Below are 12,315 nucleotides of genomic sequence, written 5' to 3'. Positions count from 1 at the left end.
CCTTTTGTGGAATACATTGTAATAATTTGACATTTATACAAGATGTAGAATGATCAACCCAAGGTAAGTAGCGTTGCCAGCTCCTTGAACTTTTATCAGTTCTTTATGCTAGGAAATTTTAAATTCCTTTGTTCTAATTTTTTAAAAAATGCATAATAATTTTTTATAAACTTCAATCACCTAGTGCCCTGCTATACTTGAGGGTTTTTTTTTTTTTTCCGGAACCGGGGATTGAACTCAGGCCCTTGCGCTTGCCAGAGAAGCACTTATTCCACTGAGCCATCTCCCTGGCGCTGCTATACTTGAAACAGCTGTATCCAACCATTCTGCTACAAGGCAGCACAAGCAGTCAGAAGGCTAGACTAGCGATTCATTAGATAAGGGAAGATGGGTTTAGCATCAAACTGACCTGAGTCTGAATCTTAAAATTCAAACCACTTTAAAATTTGCATTATTTGGGGCAAATTACTTAATCGACGCCTTAGCAAAACCTCATGCATAAAATGGGTAAAAACACACACTTGATAGGGTTATTGCTCTAATGCATACAAAACACAGGTCCCATTTCATAGCAAGTACTCAATAAACAAAAATATTATTTATTTTACATTTAATTATTTTGCTATAACTCATATCATTGCAGAAGAAAGATTTCCAAACAGTCCTATATAGCTGTTGAGCACTTCATACATGCTTAATCTTCACTGCAGTATATTAAAAATTTTAAATATACGTTGAACTGAAAAGTCTTGATATCTTTAAATGTGTTATATCATTAATAATCTTTATTTTTAATTGCCCGCTGAAATGATAATATTTGGGGTATAATGTTATTAGAATAATTGGACTCTCTCCTGTTTATGCGCTTTCTAGTGTAATGACTGGAACATTAAAACTTATAAACATGGGTTTTATAGACTGCTCTCAAAAGATGTTAAGAAGGTATATCATGAAAGTTAGATGACTGATTGCTTATGGTTTGAGAAACAGCAGGGAATAACAGACCACCTTTAACTTTCTTACCTGAACCTCTTCTTCATCATCTCTCTTTACCTAAATCCCATGAACATAAACCATTTTTAATAATGATTCCATGTAACAATGAAAGATATGGATATATCAAAGGAGTCTTTGTCCTATTAACAAAAAGAAAGGACTGAATGACCCAGTTGAGTCTAACAACATCACACGCAGAATTCTGGCTTCTCCAGGAACAAAACTATGCCCAGGATCTGCAGTTAGCTCAGAGAGCTGATAGTAAGAAACTGCAGAAATTCATTAATAGTTTATCTAATGACCATCACAATAGGGCAGAGGAAGATGACACCTGAACCATATTTTTTAGGCTCCAAAATAGTTCTCTCATGAACCTGCCATAATACCTAAAATCTCCATGATAAGATCACTAGCTTAAAAAAAAGAAAAAAAAAGAGAGATCACTAGCTCCCTTTAGGAGAGAGCAGAGATGCAGAGATTTAACAAGTGGCTTAGAGAAAAGGTTTTGTGGGCATACAGATCAGGGAGTGGAAGAAATAAGAAAGGAATCACTGGATGGCACACAGTCAAGACAAGGTTCATGCCCTGATGCCTGACTCCACGGGAACATGGGTCTGCAGAAATCATGTGCAAGGACCACTGAGTGCTCCCATTCTACCTACCCATTAGGTGTTCCATCTCCGCTCAGCTTTATGAGGCTTCCCATGAGCCTTACTAAACACCTCATTTAAGAAATCAACAAAACATAAAATAGAAATTTTATTTAACCAAAGACAAATTGGAAGTCAGATAAGTCACAGGAACCGATCTTGCTTGCAATTTTCCAAAGCAGAACAAAATAAAAATTTTCTGATGATAGGAACCTTAGAATTATCTCTAAATTATTTCATGTTACACACAAGAAATGGTGAGCAAAGGTGCCCCCATTACAAATGAATTAATGGCCAATGTAATGTTGTTTCTGTGGTCAACTCTTTTCCTCACTCTTTCCTTAATGAAAAATTAATGATCTCATTTATGAATATTTGCTGAATACATTGAACTATGTGTACCTTTACATAGACTCTTTCTCTTCCAAACATAATGTATATTTGATGCACTCCAAAGTAAAAGTAGCAGGAACTTAATGTTTCCCATACAACAGATACTTTAGAAAAAAAGTTGTTTTAACCTTTAATTTTTTATTTATTTGTTACAGGGTCTTGCTACGCAACTCAGACTCTTAGTGATCCTCCTGTCTCAGCTTCCCCAGTGCTGGGATTATAGTTGTGTGCCACCATGCCCAGTTTCAGTGGCCAGAACTATGTGCCCAGATTTCTGGGGCTAGCAGGCATATGGTACTGGGGATCGAACCCAAGTCCTTGCACTTAGACAACTGAGTTATCTCCCTGACCTCAACATTTTTCATATATTTTATATATTCATATATTAACAAAGATATGTATACAGATATATATGATATATACAACTTGTGATGTTCATGTTGCATACAGTATCTGCAGTTACCTAAGTATAGATATTACACATACTATTATTTCATTGTAGTATCACAAAGCATACCACATAAATTAACTCAATCTTCACAACACTTCTATGAGATATGCTATCATGATTGTCCTCATTTAACAGAATACAAGACAGAGATAGAAAAGCATAAGAATTTTGACCAGGGCCACACGGTTGGGAGCAAAGCCTGAGTTTGAGTCCATGTTTTTACCATTTTTTTACTTTGCCTTTTCTAACTCCTTATTCTTCTCCTTTCCCTCATCCATTCTCTCTGTCTCTCTCTCTCTGTCTCTCTCTCTCTCTCTCTCTCTCTCTCTCTCTCTCTCTCTCTGTGTCTCTCTCTGTGTGTGTCTCTGTGTGTCTGTCTCTGTCCCTGTGTTTCTCTCTGTCTCTCTGTGTGTGTCTCTCTCTGTCTCTCTCTCTCTTTGTCTCTCTGTCTCTGTGTGAGTCTCTGTGTCTCTCTGTCTCTGTATCTCTCTGTCTCTTTCTGTCTCTCTCTGTCTCTCTATCACTCTCTGTCTGTCTCTCTCTGTCTCTCTTTCTGTGTCTGTGTCTGTCTGTCTGTCTGTCTGTCTCCCTCTCTCTGATGTAATAAAAAATATAATGCTCAAGAAATAAACAAAATGAAAGTTTTCACCATGATTTAGCAGGAATCATTTGTTTAATATTGCTTTTGTCACTTGGTTTTCCTAGGAAATCGAGGGTGAGAAAGCATCGGTTTTAGAGTTGGACAGGCTTGGATTGAAATTCTGACCTCTTAACAGCTATGTGGACTTGAAATTTTTACTTGTCTGAATATGAGTATCCTCCCTAGTAAATTGAGAGATTTATAATCACTAGCAAATGAAATAATGCATATAAATTAATTACATATGTTAGTCTAAAGAAGTATCTCACATACTTATGTCAATCATTGTTGTTTCCAATTCTCTCTATAAAGAACTCTTATTACAGTTTGACTCTGTTGATTCTCAATTGAAATAGATGTAAGAGTTAAGCCACAGGCACTGAGAAGGAATGGATGGTCCTGCATAAATCTGTCACTTGTACCAATCTAAGAGGCACCCATGAATTGTGAGCAGGTTTTCTTATACCAGCTGTGTATGTGTTATGCCCAATAGAGAGAAATGTCTGACAATTAAACTGGTTTAAAATACGAAGCATGGAAGGAATCACACTGAACATCACTTGTGATTATCCACTTGAAAAGCTCATTAAGAAATGAATTGTAGAAGAGTAGACTAAGAAAGACCATGTAGAAAAGTGTTTTGCATTTCTACAAGGAACTTTTTATTTGAAAAAAAAAATGAATCAAATAGATGTCTTGTTGTATCAGAATGGCAAATTTGGCAAGGAAATCCGCTATTTCCTCCAAATAGGAAAAAACCTAACATTTACTGAGTGCCTATTTAATGCCATATATTACTTCAAATCATTCACATGGCAATCCTGTGTGATCTACACTATTACCTCAGTTTTCTTGATGAAGAAAATGAGACTCAGTGGAATTTAACCATGTATTTAGGTTGCATAATTACTATATCATAGAGCTGGGATTTCAACCTGCAACTAGTTTCAAAGCTCTTTAAACTGAGCCTTGAGTTACTCATTACTGACAGATGTTGTAACTGTAGATGGGATCCAAATCTCACTTCATTCTTTTCAAGTATGCATAACAATCTTTTATTAAAGACACCTCAACTCACAAATCTGACCATTGTGCCTCCTCCTCTAAACCTTGACTCCCAGAAGAGGAGGGTCATTATCTGCTGTGTTCATTGATATCACCCCAACACCAAACTCAGTGCTTGCCACACGGTTACATCTTTAATAAATATTAGCTGAGCAAAGGAATAAATGCTAAATTAATGAAATGAATAAGAGTTTAACTCCACAGTAGTCTTTTCATGGATGGTGAATGTAGGATAAAGGAGTGTTTTTCATTTATATAATTACTCAATAACAGAATGAAAATTATAATCCCAGAATCTCTGAATAGAAGTTTATTGATCTAGGGGAGAGTAACTTCTTATTTTTTCCTCTTGCTTTCTGCAAAATAATTTTACTCTTGCTTTGCCAAAAAGAAAAAAGTCTTCCACTGAGTTCAGTGAGCCAAGTTACTACCAGGATAAAAGACAGGTTCATTTTGTAACTGCTTCTTGAAACAGAAGTATAATGTGTCATGATTACCTGAATAACAGTTCATCTATGTAACATGTGATGGAGATCATGGGTGATAACCACCCCATTACCAGCCAAAGAGCCCATATCTTGGGATCCTGGTAACTGCAAAGCACCCTGCAATAAAAATTTAGAAAATTCTTTGTTTCTTATTTGATTTTTCTCTAAGAGGTGATAGTATAGCAGTTTGCTTCTTCATTTCTATAGCTAGGTAGTAAATGGATCTCAGCCTTCTAGACATCAACTGGAGGCAAAAGTTATCTTCAGTCTTGCTATAAGGCATTGTCAAGAGACTTTCCAGTAGTGCCTGCTACTCTTCAAAAATATGTTAACATTAAAGAATGAATAGGAAAGAGAGCAATCTACCAAAGCAATTGCAATAACACCTAGAAAAACTAGGGAAGTGATGTCCCCTCAGTAGACGTAAAATACTGTTAGAGGAAGATGATCCATGCCAGCAGATTCATCAAGCCAAAAGGTTACGTAGCACATGGAGGGACAAACAACTATTTGGAAAAACCTCTGGGAAGTCATAGCAAGCAGCCTTAGTTGGAAAGAGCAGGTCTAGTATCCAGTATAGTTCAAATGTTGACTTGATAATTCTGTCTGTTCCATGAACTGTGCACTGCTTAGAATCTCCAGGACTGAAGGCCCTGGTGTTCACAGCATGCAGTATTTGCCTGGCATATAAAAGTCACTTAATAAATGCATGGTAAACAGATATGCAAATGAATAAATTAGAATAAGGGAAAATGTGTGATTTTAGAGGAAAACATTCCAATGATATTTAAAATTGCTCCTAGTAAGTACCAATATTTTCTAAATTAAATCACCAGGTTTAAAATTATCCCCATACATTTGGCTTCTCCCTCAAAAGTCCTGAAGCCAAAACAACTCAACTCTTTGGAAGAACATATAATTTCAGAATAGATATATAGTCTTCTGCATTTGTATTTGGAGCAACCCTAAATTTCTGTGCTTAGAGTGACCTTTTAAGTTGCCACTGTGATGTCATTAGTGTTACAATTTTATGCAAGATTTGGTGTGTAATTATGTGTTAAATGGTCCTGTTGGCTCCTGAATGCTCACTCAATAAAGCAGAGTGCATTAAGAGAATCCCATATGCACAGCCCAAGGCCACTGACACAAGGAAACCACATCCACTTCAGGCCTTCCTTGCTCCACAGCCCACTTGTCCTTGCAGCTGTCACCTCGCGGCCAGGCCCAGCCCAGTGCTGAGAGGAGCCAGAAGCCACAGCGTAGAGCTGTGCTGTAGAACTGCTACTCTATAGCTGGTGCCTCTAGAGACAGGAGTAGCTATAAAGGGCCCCACCTGTGTTAATTCAGAATGTGAGAGACCAGAGTAGTGTCTCCCTCCTTGGTTGCCCATGAGAATTACCTGGACAGCCTTTTTAGAATAGCACCACCAGGGACCTCCCCCAGAGACCCTCTGTGGTCTCAGATGAGATCCAGCCCACGTGTTTTTGAAGCTTTCCCTGATGACTTTAATCCCCATTCAGAGGCATATCCTTACTTATTCAGAGGCATATTCTTGCTCAGAATAGTATCATAACTTAGTCCTAATGAGAACATATTTCAGATTTTATCATCTCAATATTTTCTCTGTTGCCACCATCCTCAAAGGATTAAAAAAAACCAATAGTCTCAAGGCACAACTACAAAGGAACTTCATTGGCTTGTTTTTTAAAAAGCTAAAAATCTAATCTAATTGTTTTTAAGTTTAATAATAAGGGTAGAAAACAAGTAAACTAGTGTTTAGTTTGTGCTATTATGTGCCATGATGTATTTTAGATTCTTTTGTATCTGTTATCTCACTTAATCTCCCAAGTAACCCCAAAAGACAAGTAGTATTATTCCCATTTTTACAGTTGAGAAAACTAAAACTCGGAGATGTGACATTGCCTTGTCCAGAGTCACACAGTTGGTAGGTGGTGATGCCAGGGAGCAAACAAAAAAATGACTCCATCTGCCATTCCTGCTCATCTTCTTGTCTTCAGGCCGTGCTGTCCTTTCTGAAAATAAAACCTTATTGAATGACAGTTCAGCAAGCAATAGAAACTTTCAGTTCATGTCAATAAAAGAGAACACAAGGCAGCAAGGAGGAGAGAAGACTTTGGTTTGTTAATTAGGACACGAATACATATTTGGGCAGGAAAGTTAGTTCTACTGAGATCTCAAGCTAAGGGACAGATCAGGGAGATGTCATCGGTTGTCAGTTATGAAGAGCCACAGAGCACAAGGCCAGTGTAACACCAGAGGTCACACTTTGCCGTAGACACCTAGATGGTCCAGACAGCAAACACAACTGCTGTGCTTCTGGGCGCTGCCTTATGCAGCGAGTGACTAAGGTACTGGCCTGTCCTGGGGACGTCCTGATTTGTACTCGTGCACTAATGGTTCTGTCAGCTTTGTCCCGTTCCTAGACCCTTTAATGGCTGAATAAGATCAAGGTTTCCTGCCCACTGCCCACCATCCTGCACAATCACTGTCATAACACTGAACCCTGCTTCACTCTGGGGTTTCAAATTGCAAAATATCTTAAAAGCCTGGGAATTTTTGTCTTTGTATCACTTTCCTAATCACAATTTAAATGAAATGATCCTTGACTTATAATGTGAGCAGAATTAATTACAAAGGAGCTGCCTTTGAGCTGGAAAAGAAACTCCAAACCAGCTTCCACCAGAAGCCTGTGGATCCTTGGTATTTCTTTGAAGCCTGGGAACTTTTTTTCAACCTCCACTGAATCTTTATACTGTTATCCTTTGAGCAACTTCTTCCTTTCATTTTTAATTGACAATGAATCTATCAGGTTTTAAGTAACAGTTTGTCTTTGTGAAAGAAAACTAGGGTGGAGAAACTCCAAGTCCACTTATTGGAATAACCTAAGGAGGCATTAAATCTTTTCTTCCTGCTTTAGACAGTTAAGTACAATAAATATATTTTTCATCTCCCTCTTTCTGAAACAACAGAGCTAAATGCAAATGCTAAAATGATACAATCCAAAAGGCAGCTTAAAAACACTGAAATCACTGCAACTTCTTTTACTTTGAATTACTTCAAGGCATTCAGATAATTCCATGATGTGTCTATTATATCCTGGCTAATAACCAATAATAGGAGAGCACTTGGGAATTTATTACTTTATCTAGGCTCAAACTGTACCGCTTTTATTGGTCTATTCTATATCTCCAATACTTTAAAGGAATAACTGAAGCAACTGGAGGATTCCACCAGAGCCCGTATTAAAATACCCCCAAAATCTTTATATCATCACATTCTGATAAAGTAATTTAGCCAACTTAGGTTTAAGTCATCTCCGGTGGTCAACTGGTTTTGATAATTAATTTAATCCCTATGTATTTGATATTTTAAAGATGTTTGAAAAGGAATGTAAGTAGCTTTAAATGTCCCAGGTCCAAGTAATTAAAGAGCTAGCAGATTCAATTTCTAAATCTTCCTACAACTGTCCAAAGTATTTATTCAGGTGTACACCTTACTCATTTATTATCTTAGGGGACCACTCAGGAACATAGTACTGCTCAGAGCTGCACTAATTGCAAAACCTCTGCTACGTTTTACCCCTTATGTCTCTGATACAGACTCAAGGAGTTATTCTGAGATCTTTTCCAAAAGAGTCACTCCACAATGTCTTACTACAATCTTACACTCATTATTCAACACTGGAGGACTCTGATGATTCCTCACTTCAAAATCTCCATGACACAGAGATAACTGAGTGGGAAAGGCGATACCTGGCTCTCCCAAAGTGACCAGTATTTGGTGTTGAAACCAGGCCTATGGCCGACCGCTTACTCTGAGTACACGCTCTGAGCCTTTACGACTCAGTGTTGTCTGGGAATCACCAACACTGGCTGGTTAGAACCCCCTGTATCTCAGGCCCCAGCTTATTCCCACTGAATCAGAATCAACATTGCAACAAGAGCCCGGGCAATGCATACAGGTGTTACATTCCACAAGCCCAGGGCTGGACCACGGGCTTGCGGAACTCTAGAGAGACTAAGAATGGGAGGCAAGAAGGCATGGATTTGAAGCACAGCTGCTCTTCTTCTAAATGTAAACATATATCTGCATCTCCCAAAAGCATCGTTTGTGATTTGGAAAGAATAGCACCACCCACCTTGCAGAGTTTTCATGGTGCATACATAAATATGCCTTTTGTAGATGCTATGTGTCCAAATAATAGATGCAAGGTGAAGGCCAGCCAAATAGCTCAGCAGAGTAAAGTTCCTGCAAGCAGGTGCAGGGGCCAAGGATTCGACCCCCAGGCCTGCTGTGCCAGCCGTGCCCCAGGGGCACACTGAGATGGCAGCTGAAACTGGGTGTGGTGGTGCAAGCCTGTAATCCCAACTCTTGGGAAGCTGCAAACAGGTGGATCACTATGAGTCTGGTCTAGTAGCGAGACCCTGAACCCACTGTAGACCCTTCCCTCAAATACAAAAAATAAAATAAAATAAAATAGATGCAAGGTGCCAGGCATCTGGTCACTATGACAGTAAATGGTAATGTCCTTACTAATATTATTTCCAGTCTGGTGCTTAGCATTCATATTCCACTTTAGCCAAGAAGAAATCCACTCATGATTGTGCATCTGTGAAGGGTCACCTCTCTTCCTCGCTTTGTTCTAATGTGTTATCATTTTAATTTTTATATTGGATTAATATTTTAATGATCCTTCATGTTCCTACATAATTAGATGTAGGAAATTAAGCATATATAATACCTATTTTCAGTACTATGCTTGGAGGTAAAAAAAAACTTCCCCAAAGCCAAGTTATCACCAAAAGAACACATCCCATGACACCTCGCTCCTGTCAACCTGACCTCGAGGAGCCACTGTGTATCTGGCAGTGATTTTCTTGGGCAGATGCTCCAGTGCTATACACTGAATCACGGCACTGACAGTAAGAGAGCAACCTTAAAGGTGACCTGGCATCCAAATCTGAACCAAAATCCAAGGAAATGTGGGATACTAGAGAGTATGCAACCAGGCTGCCATTCTATCTTAACGGAGAGAGTTTGGGGTGGAGAAACAATTTAACATGAATTGGGAAACCATGACCCCCTAAGGCAGAGGCTCACTCTGAGCTAAGCATTAGAAACAAGGGAGCTTTTAAAAAGCAGAGTGGGTATTTCTAAACAAGCAGCCTGGAGTGCAGATTGTGAAGGCTGCTGGTCCTCCAGACTCGCAGGTGACCTCACCATGCAGCCCAGACAGAGCCCCTGCCCTCCTGGCATCAAATGCCTAGTATTGTCAGAGAGAGGCAACACGCGAGGGGCTGGGTGGTGTTAGCACCGAGCTCCCAAACTCAAAGAAGCAGATTTAACTTCAGTGTGTGTCTCTTCTAGGTCTTTTTGCCACTCCTCCAGGACTTCCACCGTAAGGAAAGGAGCCCCTGGACCAACATCCTTTAAGATGTTCATATGGACCAGTGGTCGGACCTCCTCATCTTACAGACATGACGAGAAAAGGTAAATATGCCAGAGCTCTGGGCATTTTTAGAAGAGCTCAAAAGGTTGGTAACAGGAAAGCAGTAGGCAACTCATGCTTTGGTTTTTGTTCTACTTTGTTTTTGTTCTTTAAAGAGAAACAAAATAACAAAAATGACACACAATTTCAAAACAAGATGATAGGAAGTTAACAATAGTTATTATATTGCATACTGTTATCTTCAAAGCAGCTGCTCAGGTGACCAGGTGCAGGCACGCAAAATCGATCAAACAAGATAAACACTAACTGTTCCTTGCAATGAACTAATAGAAATTAATAGCACAACTGTGTTATCTAGCTTGTGTGCATATATACATATTTTTTCCCTTCCTTCTTTTTTCCTTTGCCTAATCCTAGTGAAGTATTACTCAGCTATTTAGAAAGATAAGCTCCAGGCTTTTATAGGTAAAGGGATGCAACTAGAGACCCTATTCATAAGTGAAATAAATGAGACCTGCATGTGGAAATAATGTATTGTCTCCCTGGTGTAAGAAAACTGAAAGAGGAAACAAGCTCCAGAAGATATTCTGTATCATACAATACAGATACAATAGTTACTGTGAAAGGGAAAGAAACTGCGACTGAGTTTTCTGTTTTGAGATGTGGACATGGAATGCCCTAAAGGGGCGTGGCCACGGACCCAGTGGCCTTCCTCTTCCTTGCAGTTTCCATGCTCACTATACTTCATGGTTTTGTGAAGTCTATTCCATCTTAGAAATGCCCTTCACACACACACACACACACTCACACATACACACACACACACACACACACACACACACACACAGCCACTACCCACATGTCCGGCTCTGCCTTCACATATCCAGTCAGAATCCCCACTGCCACCCTGAGCCATCACCCTCTTTATCCAGACTGTACTACTCTCAGTTGGCTTTCCAGAATCTCACATTGTACCTGGCAATAGTAGGTGCACGATGCAACAACTATCATGGTGAAAACTGCAATTCTGGGCACTGAGAAAATGGTAAGGAAGGACAGCAGTAATTGCAAGAGGTCCTGAGGCAAGGTAGAAATGCAAGGAGCCCTCAAAGCCCTTGGAAGAAGGGCCTCAAAAGAAGGATGAACTAGGGGAGTCAAAAGAGCGATGAGAGAGCAAAGGTTGTGTTAATGAAAGGCAAAATAACTCCACAGCTCACTCAAATGCTCTTGTTTGGGTTTAGAAAACAAATGTGTTCACAAAGTTCTATAATCATTTTAGAATACTTTGTGTCTCTCCATTTGTTTTCTTCTTCCGCATGTCTTTCTCAGTGACCTTATGCTAGGACTCAGTTTAAGGGAAGCTAAATTTTAAATATAACTGCCGTTAACAGCATATTGCAGCTTAAGCAAGTCACACATCGAGCAGAACCTGATAGAAATCAGGATTGATAAATGGCGCTGGGCAAAAGGAGAAGAACCTGAGGGACTTGAATATTGTTTTAAGAGCTTTTATTCCTCAGAAAACCTGAAATGACCTACACATTAAAATCCTTTGAAAATTTCCAAGAGCAAAGTTGTTCTTTACAATAATGATCTATTACAGAAAAAGTTTGGAAGCTTTTTTAATATTCACAGCAAAAACCTCTGTTAATATATAACAGACTCTAATATGTCCCTCAGCACCCTAAAATGCTTTCACAGAATGTTAACCAAAACTCAGCCAATTAAAAACTACATCCCCAATACAGATGAAGCCACCAAAGAAATATAAATAGGCAAAAGTCTGGAAGAAAAATTGTGGCTTTTCACTTCCTTATTGCCCAAATGCCATGGAGTGCATTATGTTACTTTAGTTATGAAAAAGAAATGTATATATAATGTTTAAGTAAAGTTACAGCCTAGAAAAGAGCTAGAATTTGAGCAGATCTCAATGTTCATCATGACACCAACAATAACCTGAAAATTTACTTTGTTTGTTTATATCTATTCTTTCATATGTTTTCCTAAATGTTTGGGCTGTTTTCCATATCGAATCATCTTTCTGCACAACCCCCAATACTTTAAAATCTCATATTATTTAAAAATTCTGCATTTTGTACTCAATTTTCTTATTTAAAAGTATATAGATATAGATATAGATATAGATATAGATATAGATATAG

At 38.7% G+C, this 12,315-nt stretch overlaps 1 protein-coding gene across 1 annotated transcript in view; it reads left to right on the top strand.

Annotated features, from left to right (window-relative positions):
• Kcnmb2 (potassium calcium-activated channel subfamily M regulatory beta subunit 2) overlaps positions 1 to 12,315 on the top strand; it is a 303,871-nt gene that overhangs the window by 249,004 nt on the left and 42,552 nt on the right. The window contains exon 2 of the mRNA XM_004639334.2: positions 10,072 to 10,194. Within this exon, the coding sequence (XP_004639391.1) occupies positions 10,139 to 10,194 (56 nt within the window). The 5' untranslated portion in view covers positions 10,072 to 10,138. The remainder of the gene's footprint in view (positions 1 to 10,071; positions 10,195 to 12,315) is intronic.

This window comes from Octodon degus, unplaced genomic scaffold, assembly GCF_000260255.1.
Source record: "Octodon degus isolate 3935 unplaced genomic scaffold, OctDeg1.0 scaffold00110, whole genome shotgun sequence".
NCBI classification, from domain to species: Eukaryota; Metazoa; Chordata; class Mammalia; order Rodentia; family Octodontidae; genus Octodon; species Octodon degus.
Note: the sequence above shows the minus strand (reverse complement) of the source record. Positions and strands in the feature narration are given on the sequence as shown.